Raw genomic sequence first — 21,057 nt, forward strand, 5'->3', positions numbered from 1 at the left:
ATAAATTCCTGTGGCTAGACAAAAAAAGAAAAAAAAAGATGCTAGATCTTTAAGCTTGGAACATGTAACTCGTTTTAAGATTGATTTTTTTTTGGATGCATTACTCAATTATTGCAACAATTATCATATTTTGAACACAATCATGTCCATATATTTATTAAAAATACATGGTTATCAAAAAAAAACTTAAAAAGCTTTTGCCCGTAAATTAGATAGCACCTATAATCATATTATATTTATTTGAAAAAATATAATGGTAATCAAAGTTGTTTGTAAAAATATTCACGGAAATAAACGAAACCAAACAAATACCATGTGTGTACAATATGCTGGCTCCTCAACTAAAACTACACCAAGATTCAACACATTGCAACCAACACATGCGTCAGAAGCGGGGATTGACTAAGGGTCGCTCATGTGAGATGCTGTTGTGCACACCACTGCGCTGACAGAACAGCCGTTTTAGTAGAGCACCCAGAGCGCTCCATGTCGCGGGATATACTTTGTACTAAAACCCAAGGTTCTCTTACTGGTGACGTCTTGGTAACTACAATGCAATAGAGTGCAACACTACACCGACGGGAAGCATACCCTCGAGAGTTTCCGTGGAGCCGCACAGAAATGGTTCGTTGATCGCTTGAGACTAAACGTAAACCGTAACGCACTCCGTCGATTAGGTAAACTGACGTGCCTTTAGCTGGCTTATGCGGTTGCAGCCTTTTTGTAGACGTTTGTCTAAGTTTTCTGACTATAAAGAATAACCACTACAACGTTCATCGCGTTGATCTAAGACATCGGTGTTTCTTCATATTGCGCAGTAAGACCGATTAATCAAATAAAATCAGTTATGTGAAAGTTCCACTAATATCCACCCAAATATCGTGTTCGCAGGTTTTCCTAGCTTTATTTCGTAAACTGGTTTTATTATACGCGAGTCTATACGCATGGCTGATTCCTTATTGTGGTGTGGTGATTTGAGTGCCTCTAGAGCTATACCAGCGGGAGTCTAAACTTTTGAGTGGGCTTCCCAAGCTTGAAAGGTTGACGGGTAGTGGTCAGACTTATAGCAACCACCTCTCCTCGAGGCCAAGAGTAGGGTCAATCAGATCGGAAAACCAAGGACAGGAGACGCGCTAAAGCCTTGGCTGGCTAGTCCCATACGACAAGAAAAAGACGAAAAATAAACCACAGCTCAAGACGGATGCACTGGGCCAAAGAGCGCATAACGATGATGCAACGCTTTCTTCTCCAATTATGGCACCAATAGATTGTTGTATGATGGTGTCCTGCGTATGCCAGATACTTGAGTCATCGACAATAAGAAGAGTATATATTTACGCGAGCTATTTCCTGATTAAATTATATATGTAACAATACAGAAATCGTAAAAATATGTTTTCCATATTTCTATCTGTATTTGTGAACGCTAATTAGTAAATATGATCGAAAGTCGCCCTCTTGTTCGAAAACTTAAACTGAAATAGCACAAACAATTTTAGAGTAGGCATAACAATGGTCAGGTGGGATCGTGGTATGAATTGTTTTATCCTCATGTATTTTACCAAGCCATATATCGACGTAAAGCGCATAAAACGTATTTATGGAGCATTAATGTTAAGAATGTAGTCTTTTTACTGCGATGATATGCTTCTTGCAGTGATATAATGTATAGGAGAAAGTAACCCGTCGAGCTTGATTTCCATAATGATTTGAAGAAAATTTCAAAAGTTATAGTTCCACACTTAATACCTACGTTTGAAAGTACGATAGTGATAGAAGTCCTAGACATAAGAAGATTATTTATATGCCTATGGTAGCATTAAAAAAAGAGTTGTAAAAGGAGAAGACGTTACAATTATTGTGTACATTTAAGTAATTATACGGTAAATTATATTGTTTATTTGAAAAAGTTTTCTAAGCATTTAACTATTATTTGCATGGGCGTTGCAACTGCGCTGTTATTGAGTAGCTTATATTAAAATGAAATTACTTCAATGATTTTGTTACGAAATGTGGGGGAACGAATTGATAAAAAATGCTACATTCACGACAACATAAAAATATTGATACTTAAGTCTTAAAAGCGTGACATCACAACGAGGGAAAATTGCGTCTGACTTACAAAAAAGGTCCTTTCTGTATCAAACACGACATAAACTGAGGTAGGCCCATTTGAACATAAACTCATATTGTTTGTTTTCCGTGTATTTATTTATTAATCCTTACATTGTACTTAAGTATGACAATGTGGTGATTCGCCCCAATGTAATTTCGATCCCGATTTCAGGGCTCGATGTCAATGACAATGTTTTATTTATTTATTTATTTGTTTTTTAGTTACCCGTTGTTAATTATAATGCATACACCTACTCAAATTATAAAAATCTTCCGACAAAACGTATTCTTAAACAAAAGCAGGGCTAGCTCTGGCCCAAAATATCTTTGAGCCACCCAGATCTCCGAAAAAAAATTGGATCCTAGATTGTCTGTGGTGCGTTTTGGGCCTATTGCCAACCAGTTTTCGTTTGTTTCAAATAACAATATATACTATAGATTTTTCATATTTCTTTTAATGACAACAAGCACATGTCACATATCATAATATACATCACATCACAATTTTCATAGTAATAGAGATATTTTCATACAGCACATTTTTAACAACATGATGAATGGCATGTAAAATACAAGCATACATTTCATTCACAAAATACATTGCAAACAAATCCTGCTATATACAGAGAACAAAGTCATGACACGTATCATTATTATTTCATTATTATTCTGCGCTGTTTTTTACCAGCCCACAGTTTGTAGATCACTTTAAAGTCAACATCTTTGCAGTCTTTTCCTTCAATTGAGATTTTCATGAGATGTTCCAAATTTTTTACAGTCAAACTGAACAGTGTGATCTGAATTTTTTTTATAATATCTGCATATATACATATTGTTAGACTATAGCATTTCAAAGTAATTTCAAATTAAAATTCCTCTCATCTTCAAAATCTTACCTTTAGACTTTGCATGTTTCGTCACCGAGTCTTTTTTTAAGGATATTGCAACCTACAGTGAACGTGTTGGAATTCTGCACCTTAATGCATAGGTCACAGTTCATTGATTTTGATTCATTCTCAAAGCGAAGCCAATTATTATCAACTTTCCATGACTCTTGGAATGCTCTAGTTTTTTGTGTTTTAATTTTTTTGTTTGTTTGTTCAGACTCACTTTCGTCCAAAGGACGCTTTAAGGTTAAAGAAGCCATGTTAGCGACTGTACGGACAAATTTATATTGTAGACAATATGAGTTACTCTTCCTATGTGTTACAAACTCGTAAATTTAATTAAACTTTAATTGCAATTATAAAACAGCGCGTGTTTTTCACGTTTTCCTTTGATTAAAATACGTCGCTGTTAGTTAGCATAGTGTGTGAGTAAAACGATCCAATTAATTATCACCTTTTCATTTCAATCGGAAATCGGCAGAAAGTTGTAACATCAACGACATAGAACTAAATATTTAATTATCACTCTTTAATTTAGATCGATAGTCAGCTTGGAAATAATTAATGTATTGTCACGCTTATTTTCATTTTTAATCTTATAATACGACATTTGCGACCGGCCGCTATTTTGTTTGCAGACGACAATATTAACTGTGTATTCAAAGCTCCACCCATTTTTGCGTTTCATTCAACAACGTCATTTCATGTGTAAGCGAGCTCAGTTTTGATTGACCAGCTACCATGTGCACTTCAATAACAATAAGGTCAAGCGATGTCTCGATACAGGTGCAGACCGGTTTTCGTTCACTGTTCAAATTGCGAATACTTTCATTGAAACAAAGAGAGAAATGTAGAAAACCAGTTTCGGGTTAAAATGGCGGCTGTTTTCAATGAAATTTTACAAGATTTTAGCTTTTTCGCAAATCGGATTTTTCTTGAGCCAAATTCTCAATATTTTCGCAAATGGCTCAAGTGGCGAACGACAGCGCGAGCCCTGCAAAAGATAGTTCGTCTATGTACATAGATATTGACAAGGTAAATCACCTCTATTTTCTAAAGCAAGGGAAGTGCGTCATTATGCATAATTAAAATGCTGTTACCCCGCTCGCTTATTGAAATGCGCGCGCAGGCCGGGAACCTCGCTCTTTCTCTATCTACTTTCAGTTTCAACAGAAACATCCACAGACGATGTGATAAATCCTTGTAAATATTGTTTCACTTAATTGATGGGGCAATCAAAAACATATATTGTTAATTGCATACACATGAATCATTCCTTACCAATTGTTTAACTTGATTTCGTCTGCGATGGTGATTTCCAGGAAAAAAAATCAGCACGTCAAAAATCAAATCTGGCGCCTACAGTGTTTAGTGGCTGTTATTGTGTATAAATAGCTAGGTTCCCGGCCTGCGCGCGCATATCAATAAGCAAGCGGGGTGACAGCCATTTAATTATGCATAGTGACGCACTTCCGTTGCTTTAGAAAATGGCGAGTGGTTTACCTTGTCAATATCTATGTACATAGACAAACTATCTTTTTTTAAGAAGACGTTTTGTCGGAAGATTTTTATTAATTTAGTATGTGTATGCATAATAATAAACAATGGGTTACTAAAAAACAAATAAATAAATAAATAAAAAAGCATTGTCATTGACATCTAGCGCCTATGGGCTTAATCTACTAAACTTCAGTTTACAGGTTGTATATTTCATTGACCCCGTCCTGAGATTTAATATGAAATAAGACAAAGCCTCAAAGCGAGCTCGATTCTTGTTTAATAGAAGAAACTAACAAAAATCTTTAATAAAGATGATATTTAAATAAAATTATTAAAGGTACTTCCTAACAGAAGAACGTGGCGTTCGTAAAGACTGGTAATAATATAGCACTGGTACATGTATAAAAAAATAAGGTAATGAACTTTAAATTATTATGTTAATCAGCAATTAAACAACAAACGGGCCATATTAAAGGGTTTCATGTTAGTTCTTCTTGAATGCTCTGAGGTTTTATAAGTACATGCAGCGATTTTCCTTGTCCAATTGGGAAAAGTACCCGTACCGGTCCAATTGGGAAAAATTGAATCGTGAAAACCTCAAAATTGGGAAAAATCGAGTCGTGAAATCCTTAAATTGGGAAAATCGCGTTGTGAAGTTTGGGTCTTATTGAATACATCATACAGTTCATACTTAATTGAACATACCCATTAAAATAATCATTTGCAGGCATGCCTTAATGACCCTTAAGTAATAAAGTTGAAATAAATAACAAAATATTATAAAGAACACACGCAATCAATTACAAGTTGTTTTAAGCTCTTGTAAAGCAATGTCTCTGTCTTTCATTTTTTTGAAAATTTCAACAATCTTTGATGTTTGATCATCTATCAGTTGCTGGCATCCCTCTCTGCACAGCATCATTAGTGCTGTCAATGTGTCGTGTGATAGACAGTTCTGATTGTTTGTGCAAAGATTGTTCATTAGACTGAACACCCTTTCCACAGAGGCAAGGTTACAAACCGACGTAATACAGTACGCTGGCTGCCTGACAAAAGAACCGGAACCAGTAACGATTGATTGCACGCGCTGAATAATAAAACCCGAAATTAATCAAGCACGTGGTTACACACAACTATACGATTTTCTTTGTTCGCTCGCCGAAAGTTGGGTTTTGTTACGAAACTTTCGGTCGTTTTGAGAAAAAATTCGGACGCCTATTGGGATTTTTTCAGATGCCATTTGGGAATTTGGGAATTTTCACTCGATTGGGAAAGTACCGTTTACCGGTGCTTTATAAAGAAGGAGGAAAATCGCTGACATGCGTACAGCTCAGAGTTCTTCCTTGTAACCCATATTTTAATGTCAAAAAATTATGTCTCACGTATGTCTATAAAATCGAGTTTAATCAACCTAATACATCGTTACAAACACAATACCTTTTATAACCGATATCAATTTGCGAGTGAATTGTGGAGAAATACTCAAAACAAAAACTTTATACAAAACCCCTTATCAAACCGAAAGCCAAAGTTTTGAATTGACGATTCGATCTATCTTACGGATGTTCCGGAGATTGTACGTATATTACGATTGGTAGATTAGACACAAGATTTATCTCGCCGAGGTTCCGAAGATGGCCTATAGCGTATTTTCGAATTCGGAATTACTCGGAATGCTCAGCTTTGTCCATTGCAATAACATAAAAGAACCGTTGACATGTTTGAAACTTTGGATTAATATCAATATTATGCGAGCATTACATACCATGTAAGTTGTTTTTATTTGCGCATTGTGGATATATTTACGATCTATTTGTGTTTATTTATGACAGAAAATAGTTTATGTGGCTTATATTTCGGATTAAACTGCCGCCCGGATTCTGGGCGGGGGACTTGACATGGAAAATGCCGTAATCAGTTGCAACTCACGGCGACCCAGAGGGTCAATAGCTGGGAGTTGGATTATTGCAACTAAGTTTCATGTGACCTGATGAACAGAACTTTTAGCCCAAAACCCCACCCAAAACAGATTGTCACACTATCAGTTGCCAGCCTTGAAACCACAAGTTTCCCTACGAAGGTCAGATCAAACCCGAATCCACACATGAGCCATCTGATGATATTGATCATATGATATTGGCCTGCGTTGCTCTTCCAATTAAGCTATCTGACCTTTTGAAAAATATATAGGTAAACTGCAATCCTGTATATAATAGCATGATTACCTTGCTTAGGAAAATTTTACAAAGAATTACATTTAATTGATATTTTGTTAGGATTTAGAACAGTATATTGTCAGTTCAAAAGCTCACGTGAGGTAATGTTTGAAAAGCCCACAAAAGCTTCTGTTTGTAAAAATGGTGCTAATTTTCCGACTGTGTATAGTTGAGATAAAATCACCTTATTTTGCACAAATCTGGTAAAATATATAAGGTTCGAATACCAACTGCGGATAAGAGCAACAGAACAGTCCTTGTAATTAAATAACTCTAATATTTTTATAAGTAATTATCTTAACCATAAAGTGACCTATACTTTAATTATTATGTATACCCAGGGTTCGACATTAACATTTTTTACAGCCAGACCATCGGACCAGCTCCTCTTAAAATGTACTAGCCTGAATCTGATGTCTACTAGACCATAAATGACATAGCAAATAAACACAATTGTGTTGTGTAACTGTTATATCAGGTTTTATCAGTAAATAATTAGTGAACACATGAAAGTTATTTTGCTGCACAGAGTGAAAAATAAAATAAAATTATTTAACAACATTAATTGTTTGTTATAATTTCACTGTTTAGCACCAGTTAAACAAATGATGTCTGTACAGCAGGTGACATTTATTCAACGTCTTCAAATTCTGGCCTCCTTGACCGCTGTGCTGCATGCTACCACAGCTCCAAGGCCCTTTTTGCATCATAATCTGTGTCAGTTTTACCGTCGGATTCTTCTTTATAAACTAATTTGTCGGACGAAATTCCAATCTTGAACAAAGCCATTCTTTAAAATACATTCTCTTGTCAGCTACGCCAAAACGTTTACATTGACGATAGCGATTTTCGATGGAAGTCGTAAAAACATGATGTAAATTTCTACGACACTGCAGAAAATCATTTATATTCATGACAACTTGACCAATGGAAACGAGCAATTTCTGCGGGAAGCTCTCCTTCGCGTCTAAAAATAGCGATGAATCATGTGAATGCTCCGTGTTTATTTATACACGCTAGTTTTGTTCTGATGTAAATAACGGATACGAGAGTTATTTTACACATTAAGAGAACAAGATTTTCGGTTAGTTATAATTATATGAATCAGTATAGATGTTTTATGTACGACCAGTCGGTCAAGCTAGCCCACAGTTTTACTAGCCCGACCATCGATCTTACTAGACAATGTCTGTCGGACGTGCCTTATTGTCGAACCCTGATACCTGAAGAGAAGATATATGGAAGGTGAAAGTTGCGTAACACATGAAACCATAAACAAATTGTGCAGCAAACTAAGATTGGTATATACCAAGGACATATATATTAATCTTATCAACTTATGGTTTCTGTAATTCAGTTTCAATTCAATTACTCTTTCTCCAGAAATTTCATTGGACCTGTTATCGGAAAACAATAAGTGTTTGCTCATGAGCCAGGGGCGATTATATTGGGTCAATTCAAACACTGAAAAGCACTGAAAAGCACTTAATTTCTCTTTATATACAGTACATGACGTTTGCTATAAGGGCAATTTTTAATTGATTGAAAGAATGTATATATGTATTTAGTAAAAAATGACTTAGTTAAATATATACGGCCTGCTAGGGGGGTCCGGGGGCATGCTCTCCTGGATTTTGTTTATCTCTACAAAGCCGTACGTGCATTCTAGAGAGGTTTCAGACAATATTATAGTGCAAAATATGGCGTGATAAACTCGGACATTATTTATCTTCGATTTTAAAACATGTGATTTTTCTTTAAGATTTATATCCTAGAATTATGGCCAGGTATATCATTTAATGTATGTCTAAATAAAATCATGATATGGTATAAAGTAGGACATAACACTTTTTGATAAAAGTAACTAAAGCTTAATTTGTAAATAGAACATCGGCGGACCCTTGAAATCGCTTCCTATGCACAAAGGATAGGATTTAACAAATGCACCTTTCAAATGTCAATGTTTTCAAACTTTAAACCAATCAAATAGTGATTGCTTTTAATCTACAAGCAGTATAACAAAAACATCATTTCTAACAGCAAACTCAGAATATTTACTGATTGAAATGTTCGTCTCTAAATAACAGCGCAAGCCTCCTATTTTGATTATTAGCAAAAATGTCAACAATCCTATCAGGATCAAGCTTCTTCTCCCTATACACGTTCAGAAGGCTCAAACCAGATAACCTCTCTGTCCACATAGTGCTCCTTAAATAGGCATTCACCAGTCGCATTACAATTAACAATAATTATGGTAAAAACGATCAACAAAATACTTGCCTGTGGTAGGATTCGAACTCGCATCGCCACATTACGAGTTTTCAACTCTAACCACTGAGCCATAGAAGCTATTGCGTAAGGCAAAAAATTAATTATATAATTAAATGCTTGATATAATTTCACAAAAACAGTTTTTCCATATTTTGATTTAATGATTAAAAAACAATGGACTAGTTTTAAATCAACATTCAGAGCTCCAGATAAGGTTTTGTGAAATTCTTAAATTACTACCAGATTTTCAAAAAGAATTCTTAACTCTGAAATTTTATTCTTAACGTTACTATTAAGTTTTGGAAAATAATTCTTATTTTTTCTAGATGACCTAAAAATAAATAATAATGGTTATTTTCATGCAAAAAAATCAAAATAAACATACTAGCAACTTTATTTATGCGAGTTCAACAGTGTCTTTTCAGTATTATTTGAAGTTTACGTAGTAAACGCAGTTTATGCAAAATTAGAAATCCCATTCTACTTTCGCTTTAGTATTTACATTCCGCACTTCCAGTATTTTCTTTATCACGTGACCAAATCAGCATCCCGATTCCGAAAAGTCGAACCCGTACCGCATCAGCAGCTAATTAATATTCATGCGCCTTCTGTTTACAAACAAGATCACTGATCGATTGACAACATTATTATATTTATTAACGTTTTAAAAACTTACGAATTCGGAGATGATATATTGAAGAATATACAAATTCGTGCCATTATTGTGTTCCGATTTGTGACTTTGTCGCCGTTTTTAAAAACGTTATATTGTGCGAAAGAAAATTGTGTTTGACTCGGAAAGATTAACAAAGAAATATGGCGTCTCGTTCTTCGAGGTCGGAACGACGCAATTACGATATGACGAACCCGGAGAATTGGGGAGCTAAAGAATATCGGGAGGAACTACAAAAAATTGGAATCAAAGCCCCGGTTTCGCTCACAAAGGTTGCCTTGAAGGCACTATACAAAGAAAACAGTGTCAGGAATTCGGACAATGACAATGCCCAAATAAATATCAGATCGGAGGAAAGGCTTCGATCCAGATCGCCGATTATGAGGCAGCAAAACGACACATCGACTATAAGCAGTCAAGGCGCAAACAACTCTCAAATTGACATAGGATTGTGTTTGTCAACACTTAGCAACACGATGTCGGCATTTACCGAGACGATGAAACGCCTGAATGAAAAAGGAAATAGTTCAGGCTCAACAGACACGTCCACGACTTCCACTGACAGCCCCACTTTGGAGGACATCTACCGAGATGGCCCGCTTTCGAGCCGCGGCGCCACAAGCCAAACAGAACCCAGAGGAATGCCCGGGAATGTCGCAGGTGATGTGGGGTTGAAGTCGTGGAAAACATGTGGGAATCTTCAGTTAGTGGAAACACCCTGAAAGTGTACAGCATGGGAATGGACCGCTACAAACAATTTTTACGCAGCCAAGCTGTTGTGTATGTTGATGGCAGTCCACCACCAGTGACAAATGATTTACTTATCAATTTTATTGCTTACTGTTATCATTTTTTAAAACTTAAGTATCAAACTATCAAGTTATATCTATGTGGCATTCGTTTCTTTTATATTAGACATGGAAAAGATTCACCTTTAGAGTCAAAATTAACAAACGCTAAGGTATACACATTCCTTAATTCAGTAAAAAGATTGCAAAATAAAGAAAAACGGGAAAGGCTCCCGATAGATATTGTTTTATTAAAAAAGATAGTTCAAAAATTGAAAGAAGGTTGTTTCGGATTGTATGAAGACATTTTAATGTCATGTTGTTGTAGTGTTGCATTTTTTGCCTTTTTAAGATGCGGAGAATTTACAGTGAATGAGAAAGCGCCAATCAATTACAGCACACTCAGATTAGAAGACATTAAGGTTAACGAAGAATTTATCATTTTACATCTAAACCAGTCAAAATCTGATCCTTTTAGAAAAGGTATCGAAATTTTTGTATATGCCACACACAACCAAGTCTGCCCTGTAGCAGCACTCAAAAAATATCTGAAGTACAGGGGACATTCTAACTCAGATGCCCTCTTCATCATGCAAAATGGATCACCATTGACCAGAACAAAATTCATAAGTAACTTAAAACATGTTCTCAGAAGTATTGGTATGGACGATTCTAAGTATAATGGTCATAGCTTTAGAATTGGTGCGGCTACAACTTGCGCAAAATTGAGGATCGAAGATCATTTAATCAAAACACTCGGTCGTTGGTCATCAGATTGTTACACAACTTACATTCACACCGATAAAACTACTATTCAACACGCACAAAAGGCCATGTCAAATTTATATTAGGTATATTAAAGCATAACATAGTTTGCTTGCGTACTTCACGTTTCGAAGTTGAATTTACCTTCTCGAATGTCATTGACACACTTGTAGAAACGCGTGTTGCATTAGCTGCATTTGCATTTTCTTGTAAATATGTACAGTGAACCAGCTTTGTTTCCCATATGTGTTAATTTCAAATACTGTACTGGTATATAGACTGATGTCTTCCCCTACACTATGTAAATATTTACTTTGTTTCTTTTTGTTTTTTTTTTTTTTTTTTTTTTTTTATTATGATTATTACTCAATTGTTTGTTTCAAATGTTTTTGTAAGCCTACTTGATGTTGTTGAATTATATTTGTATATGTACTTTGTACCAAGCCTGCTATCGTAGGCTCATCACTCATCGCCTGCTATCATAGGCTCATCACTCACCGCCTGCTATCGTAGGCCCACCACTCGCCGCCTGCTATCGTAGGCCCATCACTCACAGCCTGCTATCGTAGGCCCGTCACTCACCGCCTGCTATCGTAGGCCCATCACTCACCGCCTGCTATCGTAGGTCCGCCACCGCCTGCTATCGTAGGCCCATCACTCACAGCCTGCTATCGTAGGCTAATCATTCACAGCCTGCTATCGTAGGCCCATCACTCACAGCCTGCTATCGTAGGCCCATCACTCACAGCCTGCTATCGTAGGCTAATCATTCACAGCCTGCTATCGTAGGCTCATCACTCACAGCCTGCTATCGTAGGCTCATCACTCACAGCCTGCTATCGTAGGCTAATCACTCACAGCCTGCTATCGTAGGCTAATCACTCACAGCCTGCTATCGTAGGCTCATCACTCACAGCCTGCTATCGTAGGCTCATCACTCACCGCCTGCTATCGTAGGCTCATCACTCACCGCCTGCTATCGTAGGCTCATCACTCACAGCCTGCTATCGTAGGCTCATCACTCACCGCCTGCTATCGTAGGCCCACCACTCACAGCCTGCTATCGTAGGCTAATCACTCACAGCCTGCTATCGTAGGCTCATCACTCACCGCCTGCTATCGTAGGCCCATCACTCACAGCCTGCTATCGTAGGCTAATCACTCACAGCCTGCTATCGTAGGCCCATCACTCACAGCCTGCTATCGTAGGCTAATCACTCGCCGCCTGCTATCGTAGGCTCATCACTCACCGCCTGCTATCGTAGGCCCACCACTCGCCGCCTGCTATCGTAGGCCCATCACTCACAGCCTGCTATCGTAGGCTAATCACTCACAGCCTGCTATCGTAGGCTAATCACTCACAGCCTGCTATCGTAGGCTAATCACTCACAGCCTGCTATCGTAGGCCCATCACTCGCCGCCTGCTATCGTAGGCTCATCACTCACAGCCTGCTATCGTAGGCTAATCATTCACAGCCTGCTATCGTAGGCCCATCACTCACAGCCTGCTATCGTAGGCCCATCACTCACAGCCTGCTATCGTAGGCTAATCACTCACAGCCTGCTATCGTAGGCCCATCACTCACAGCCTGCTATCGTAGGCCCATCACTCACAGCCTGCTATCGTAGGCCCATCACTCACCGCCTGCTATCGTAGGCTCATCACTCACCGCCTGCTATCGTAGGCTAATCACTCACCGCCTGCTATCGTAGGCTAATCACTCACAGCCTGCTATCGTAGGCCCATCACTCACAGCCTGCTATCGTAGGCTCATCACTCACAGCCTGCTATCGTAGGCCCATCACTCACAGCCTGCTATCGTAGGCTAATCACTCACCGCCTGCTATCGTAGGCCCATCACTCACAGCCTGCTATCGTAGGCTCATCACTCACAGCCTGCTATCGTAGGCCCATCACTCACAGCCTGCTATCGTAGGCTCATCACTCACCGCCTGCTATCGTAGGCCCATCACTCACCGCCTGCTATCGTAGGCTAATCACTCACAGCCTGCTATCGTAGGCTCATCACTCACCGCCTGCTATCGTAGGCTAATCACTCACCGCCTGCTATCGTAGGCTCATCACTCACAGCCTGCTATCGTAGGCCCATCACTCACAGCCTGCTATCGTAGGCCCACCACTCGCCGCCTGCTATCGTAGGCTAATCACTCACCGCCTGCTATCGTAGGCTCATCACTCACCGCCTGCTATCGTAGGCTCATCACTCACCGCCTGCTATCGTAGGCCCATCACTCACAGCCTGCTATGGTAGGCTAATCACTCACAGCCTGCTATCGTAGGCCCGTCACTCACAGCCTGCTATCGTAGGCCCATCACTCACAGCCTGCTATCGTAGGCTAATCACTCACAGCCTGCTATCGTAGGCCCACCACTCGCCGCCTGCTATCGTAGGCCCATCACTCACCGCCTGCTATCGTAGGCCCATCACTCACAGCCTGCTATCGTAGGCTAATCACTCACAGCCTGCTATCGTAGGCTCATCACTCACAGCCTGCTATTGTAGGCTCATCACTCACCGCCTGCTATCGTAGGCTCATCACTCACCGCCTGCTATCGTAGGCTCATCACTCACCGCCTGCTATCGTAGGCTCATCACTCACAGCCTGCTATCGTAGGCCCATCACTCACAGCCTGCTATCGTAGGCTAATCACTCACCGCCTGCTATCGTAGGCTCATCACTCACAGCCTGCTATCGTAGGCTCATCACTCGCCGCCTGCTATCGTAGGCTAATCACTCACCGCCTGCTATCGTAGGCTAATCACTCACCGCCTGCTATCGTAGGCCCATCATTCACCGCCTGCTATCGTAGGCTAATCACTCGCCGCCTGCTATCGTAGGCTAATCACTCACCGCCTGCTATCGTAGGCCCATCATTCACCGCCTGCTATCGTAGGCTAATCACTCACCGCCTGCTATCGTAGGCTAATCACTCACCGCCTGCTATCGTAGGCTAATCACTCACCGCCTGCTATCGTAGGCCCATCATTCACCGCCTGCTATCGTAGGCTAATCACTCACCGCCTGCTATCGTAGGCTCATCATTCACCGCCTGCTATCGTAGGCTCATCACTCACCGCCTGCTATCGTAGACTCATCACTCACAGCCTGCTATCGTAGGCTAATCACTCACCGCCTGCTATCGTAGGCTAATCACTCACCGCCTGCTATCGTAGGCTCATCACTCACCGCCTGCTATCGTAGGCTCATCACTCACCGCCTGCTATCGTAGACTCATCACTCACCGCCTGCTATCGTAGGCTAATCACTCACCGCCTGCTATCGTAGGCCCATCACTCACTGCCTGCTATCGTAGGCTCATCACTCACCGCCTGCTATCGTAGGCTAATCACTCACCGCCTGCTATCGTAGGCTCATCACTCACAGCCTGCTATCGTAGGCCCATCACTCACAGCCTGCTATCGTAGGCCCACCACTCGCCGCCTGCTATAGTAGGCTAATCACTCACCGCCTGCTATCGTAGGCTCATCACTCACAGCCTGCTATCGTAGGCCCATCACTCACAGCCTGCTATCGTAGGCCCACCACTCGCCGCCTGCTATAGTAGGCTAATCACTCACCGCCTGCTATCGTAGGCTCATCACTCACCGCCTGCTATCGTAGGCTAATCACTCACCGCCTGCTATCGTAGGCTCATCACTCACAGCCTGCTATCGTAGGCTCATCACTCACCGCCTGCTATCGTAGGCTCATCACTCACCGCCTGCTATCGTAGGCTAATCACTCACCGCCTGCTATCGTAGGCTAATCACTCACCGCCTGCTATCGTAGGCTCATCACTCACAGCCTGCTATCGTAGGCCCATCACTCACCGCCTGCTATCGTAGGCTCATCACTCACAGCCTGCTATCGTAGGCTAATCACTCACAGCCTGCTATCGTAGGCTCATCACTCACCGCCTGCTATCGTAGGCCCATCACTCACCGCCTGCTATCGTAGGCCCACCACTCACAGCCTGCTATCGTAGGCCCATCACTCACCGCCTGCTATCGTAGGCCCACCACTCACAGCCTGCTATCGTAGGCCCATCACTCACCGCCTGCTATCGTAGGCCCATCACTCACAGCCTGCTATCGTAGGCCCACCACTCACAGCCTGCTATCGTAGGCCCATCACTCACCGCCTGCTATCGTAGGCTCATCACTCACAGCCTGCTATCGTAGGCTAATCACTCACAGCCTGCTATCGTAGGCTCATCACTCACCGCCTGCTATCGTAGGCCCATCATTCACCGCCTGCTATCGTAGGCTCATCACTCACCGCCTGCTATCGTAGGCTCATCACTCACCGCCTGCTATCGTAGGCTAATCACTCACCGCCTGCTATCGTAGGCTCATCACTCACAGCCTGCTATCGTAGGCTCATCACTCACCGCCTGCTATCGTAGGCTCATCACTCACAGCCTGCTATCGTAGGCTAATCACTCACAGCCTGCTATCGTAGGCTAATCACTCACCGCCTGCTATCGTAGGCTCATCACTCACCGCCTGCTATCGTAGGCTCATCACTCACCGCCTGCTATCGTAGGCTCATCACTCACCGCCTGCTATCGTAGGCTCATCACTCACCGCCTGCTATCGTAGGCTAATCACTCGCCGCCTGCTATCGTAGGCTCATCACTCACCGCCTGCTATCGTAGGCTCATCACTCACAGCCTGCTATCGTAGGCCCATCACTCACAGCCTGCTATCGTAGGCTAATCACTCACCGCCTGCTATCGTAGGCTCATCACTCACAGCCTGCTATCGTAGGCCCATCACTCACCGCCTGCTATCGTAGGCTCATCACTCACCGCCTGCTATCGTAGGCTAATCACTCGCCGCCTGCTATCGTAGGCTCATCACTCACCGCCTGCTATCGTAGGCTCATCACTCACAGCCTGCTATCGTAGGCCCATCACTCACAGCCTGCTATCGTAGGCTAATCACTCACAGCCTGCTATCGTAGGCCCATCACTCACAGCCTGCTATCGTAGGCCCATCACTCACCGCCTGCTATCGTAGGCTCATCACTCACAGCCTGCTATCGTAGGCCCATCACTCACAGCCTGCTATCGTAGGCTCATCACTCACAGCCTGCTATCGTAGGCCCATCACTCACCGCCTGCTATCGTAGGCCCATCACTCACCGCCTGCTATCGTAGGCTAATCACTCACAGCCTGCTATCGTAGGCTAATCACTCACCGCCTGCTATCGTAGGCTCATCACTCACCGCCTGCTATCGTAGGCTAATCACTCACAGCCTGCTATCGTAGGCTCATCACTCACCGCCTGCTATCGTAGGCTAATCACTCACAGCCTGCTATCGTAGGCTAATCACTCACCGCCTGCTATCGTAGGCCCATCACTCACAGCCTGCTATTGTAGGCCCATCACTCACAGCCTGCTATTGTAGGCTAATCACTCACCGCCTGCTATCGTAGGCCCATCACTCACAGCCTGCTATTGTAGGCCCATCACTCACCGCCTGCTATCGTAGGTCCGCCACCGCCTGCTATCGTAGGCCCATCACTCACAGCCTGCTATCGTAGGCTAATCACTCACCGCCTGCTATCGTAGGCCCATCACTCACAGCCTGCTATTGTAGGCCCATCACTCACAGCCTGCTATTGTAGGCCCATCACTCACAGCCTGCTATCGTAGGCTCACCACTCACAGCCTGCTATCGTAGGCCCATCACTCACCGCCTGCTATCGTAGGCTAATCACTCACAGCCTGCTATCGTAGGCTAATCACTCACCGCCTGCTATCGTAGGCTCATCACTCACCGCCTGCTATCGTAGGCTAATCACTCACAGCCTGCTATCGTAGGCCCATCACTCACCGCCTGCTATCGTAGGCTAATCACTCACCGCCTGCTATCGTAGGCTAATCACTCACAGCCTGCTATCGTAGGCCCACCACTCACAGCCTGCTATCGTAGGCCCATCACTCACCGCCTGCTATCGTAGGCTCATCACTCACAGCCTGCTATCGTAGGCTAATCACTCGCCGCCTGCTATCGTAGGCCCATCACTCACAGCCTGCTATCGTAGGCTAATCACTCACCGCCTGCTATCGTAGGCCCATCACTCACAGCCTGCTATCGTAGGCCCATCACTCACCGCCTGCTATCGTAGGCTCATCACTCACAGCCTGCTATCGTAGGCCCATCACTCACAGCCTGCTATCGTAGGCTAATCACTCACAGCCTGCTATCGTAGGCTCATCACTCACAGCCTGCTATCGTAGGCCCATCACTCACAGCCTGCTATCGTAGGCCCATCACTCACAGCCTGCTATCGTAGGCTCATCACTCACCGCCTGCTATCGTAGGCTCATCACTCACCGCCTGCTATCGTAGGCTCATCACTCACCGCCTGCTATTGTAGGCTAATCACTCACAGCCTGCTATCGTAGGCTAATCACTCACAGCCTGCTATCGTAGGCCCATCACTCACAGCCTGCTATCGTAGGCCCATCACTCACCGCCTGCTATCGTAGGCTCATCACTCACCGCCTGCTATCGTAGGCTCATCACTCACCGCCTGCTATCGTAGGCTAATCACTCACAGCCTGCTATCGTAGGCCCATCACTCACAGCCTGCTATCGTAGGCTAATCACTCACAGCCTGCTATCGTAGGCCCATCACTCACAGCCTGCTATCGTAGGCTCATCACTCACAGCCTGCTATCGTAGGCTAATCACTCACAGCCTGCTATCGTAGGCTCATCACTCACCGCCTGCTATCGTAGGCCCATCACTCACCGCCTGCTATCGTAGGCTCATCACTCACAGCCTGCTATCGTAGGCTAATCACTCACCGCCTGCTATCGTAGGCTAATCACTCACCGCCTGCTATCGTAGGCTAATCACTCACCGCCTGCTATCGTAGGCCCATCACTCACAGCCTGCTATCGTAGGTCCGCCACCGCCTGCTATCGTAGGCCCATCATTCACAGCCTGCTATTGTAGGCCCATCACTCACCGCCTGCTATCGTAGGCTCATCACTCACAGCCTGCTATTGTAGGCCCATCACTCACCGCCTGCTATCGTAGGCTAATCACTCACCGCCTGCTATCGTAGGCTCATCACTCACCGCCTGCTATCGTAGGCCCATCACTCACCGCCTGCCATCCTAGGTAGCACTCACAATTGCTTTATCAGTCATTCTCTCATATGTACCAATAGTTGCAATGTTTGTGTTTATTTTGTTGAAAATATGTACAGTGATTCTTTTTGTTTAGTATACACAGTGTCGTACTCAAATATAGAGTACTGTTATTTACTTTGTTACTCACTTGTTCCTTAAAATGTTTTATGCAAGTCTACTTGCAAAACGCATGTGTCTATGTATTTCGTACCAAGCCTGCTATCGTAGGCAATTTCACTCCCAGATTATTTTGCTGTTGTTGTTTTTGATGCACATCACTCAGCTACTTGGCCATGCCATGAATTAGCAAGTTTAAAAAGTTATTTAAAACTGATATGTCACGTACTATAGATTCACACAGTCTTATACATAGAAATTAACAAATTGTCTTCATGTTGTGCACAGTTGTATCATACAAAAATATTATTATTGTGTCTCGCTTAATATGTATTGCTCTTCAAGGATTCTTCTTTCTTGGCCACAAAACAATTTATTCTGTCAAATGCGCTTTCCATCATCCCTTGTTTCTTATGGGGATTGGGCTCATAAGCCAATACCAAGAAAGAAGATGGCATACTGGCTTGAATCATACCAGACTTATTTTTGCAATACTTGTATCATGTTTTTTCTAGTCTTTACCTAGTCATTGTTTAAGTCTGATGTTCTTAGCCAGTTATGCCATAAAATAAAATCCTAAACCTTTTATGCCTTGTCTGATTTTAATTGAGTATAAATTGAAGTTTACGTAGTAAACGCAGTTTATGCAAAATTAGAAATCCCATTCTACTTTCGCTTTAGTATTTACATTCCGCACTTCCGGTATTTTCTTTATCACGTGACCAAATCAGCATCCCGATTCCGAAAAGTCGAACCCGTACCGCATCAGCAGCTAATTAATATTCATGCGCCTTCTGTTTACAAACAAGATCACTGATCGATTGACAACATTATCCACCATCCGTCCCCGCCTCGCACCTTGAAGAGCAATGCCTTCTGGTTAAGGACTCTGCCAGTATGCCTTGTTTGTGGGGGATTGGGCTCATAAGCCAATACCAAGAAAGAAGATGGCATACTGGCTTGAATCATACCAGACTTATTTTTGCAATACTTGTATCATGTTTTTTCTAGTCTTTACCTAGTCATTGTTTAAGTCTGATGTTCTTAGCCAGTTATGCCATAAAATAAAATCCTAAACCTTTTATGCCTTGTCTGATTTTAATTGAGTATAAAACAATGTTATTTTTCAAATACCTTCATATGCCCAAACTGTGCTTACATTGTATGCCTTAGATGAATTTTTACATATTTCACAATTAAAACGGGTCTCCCCTTCAATCTTTTCAACGATTAGCCACGGGACTTGTCCCTTCCACTCGTTCAATGTTTTTTGTGTGTTTAGGTTTGGACCCGTCGTGTCGCGTTTTTGTTTAGCTTTTCCGACTGTGTCGGCAACTGAACATACAACATCGTATAAGATCTTTTCTATTATGTCTTTCTTAACATTTAACTTCGGCTCACTTTGCGTACAATAAATGTTAAAAGCGTGTTTTTGGACGCTTTGCAGTTTTTTAAGACGTTCTCTGGTCGCCACCATTGTTTTTTCGACAGATAGACTGTATACGCCGCTTTTATTGAAAACAAAGCGTTGTGTTATACAAACCCAATAACCATTCTATATAAGCACCGCAACGATGTTTAATACGCGAAAAGAACTCAAAAACAATCGATACGAACCGATGTAAAAATAATATTCGTAACTTGATTTTGAAATTCTTAATAGTACGACAAGATTTTAAAATAAATACGTAACGGACTTAAAAATAATTCGTAATTACGAAAATACGACCCTTATCTGGAGCTCTGAACATTGTAATATAAAAGAATAATAATGAATGTACAATTACTTGTATTCTACAGTAAATCAACAGGCCGGTAGCCAGAGTTTAGAAAAGAGGGGTGCGAATTTTCCCATCAAAGATTGTTATTGAACAACGAAGTGGCGAAGCGGAAGGTGTGAAAGGGGGTGTCACCCTCCTTCAATCGGGGAGTTTGGAGGTCCTTCCCCTAGAAAATTAAATTTTGAAATGAAAAGTAAAATCCTGCATTCTTGCCAGAGGCCAGCAGGGCTTATGTCATGGTCCTGTGTCCGTCGTGCGTGCCTCCGTGCGTGCGTGCATCCATGCATGCGTTAACTTTTCCTTAAAACATCTTCTCCTAAACTACTGGTCCAATTCTGATGAAATTTCTCAGGAATGTTCCTGGGGTGAATCTCTTTCAAATTTGTTCAAATAATGCCCCTGGGGTCAAATTTGACCCTGCCCTGGGGGTCACAAAAATGAAAATATGCTTATATAAGGCCTATTTTGTGAAAACTTTCAAAATCTTCTCGTCCATAACCATTGGGCCTAGGGCTATCAAATTTGGTATGTAGAGACATCTTATAGTCCTCTACCAAATTTCTTCAAATTATGCCCCTGGGGTCAAATTTGACCCTGCCCCGGGGGTCACAAAATTGAACATATGCTTATATAGGGTCTATTTTGTGAAAACTTTACAAATCTTCTTGACAATAACCATTGGGCCTAGGGCTACCAAATTTGGTATGTAGTGACATCTTATAGTCCTCGGGGGTCACAAAATTGAATATATGCTTATTAAGGTCTTAT

The 21,057-nt window shown here is 42.1% G+C and overlaps 1 protein-coding gene and 1 long non-coding RNA gene across 2 annotated transcripts; both read left to right on the forward strand.

Moving 5' to 3' along the window:
- The first annotated feature begins 10,395 nt into the window (after nucleotides 1–10,395).
- Nucleotides 10,396–11,448, forward strand: LOC127876350 (uncharacterized). Its single transcript, XM_052421506.1, has one exon. The coding sequence runs from the start codon at nucleotides 10,396–10,398 to the stop codon at nucleotides 11,299–11,301; it is 906 nt and encodes a 301-aa protein (XP_052277466.1). The 3' UTR covers nucleotides 11,302–11,448.
- A 266-nt stretch (nucleotides 11,449–11,714) lies between these two features.
- Nucleotides 11,715–19,590, forward strand: LOC127881818 (uncharacterized). Its single transcript, XR_008050297.1, has 2 exons — nucleotides 11,715–11,840; nucleotides 18,325–19,590. It is a non-coding gene; the product is annotated as an uncharacterized LOC127881818 (long non-coding RNA).
- Nucleotides 19,591–21,057: the final 1,467 nt, after the last annotated feature.

Source organism: Dreissena polymorpha, chromosome 1, assembly GCF_020536995.1.
Source record: "Dreissena polymorpha isolate Duluth1 chromosome 1, UMN_Dpol_1.0, whole genome shotgun sequence".
In the NCBI taxonomy this organism is placed as follows: domain Eukaryota; kingdom Metazoa; phylum Mollusca; class Bivalvia; order Myida; family Dreissenidae; genus Dreissena; species Dreissena polymorpha.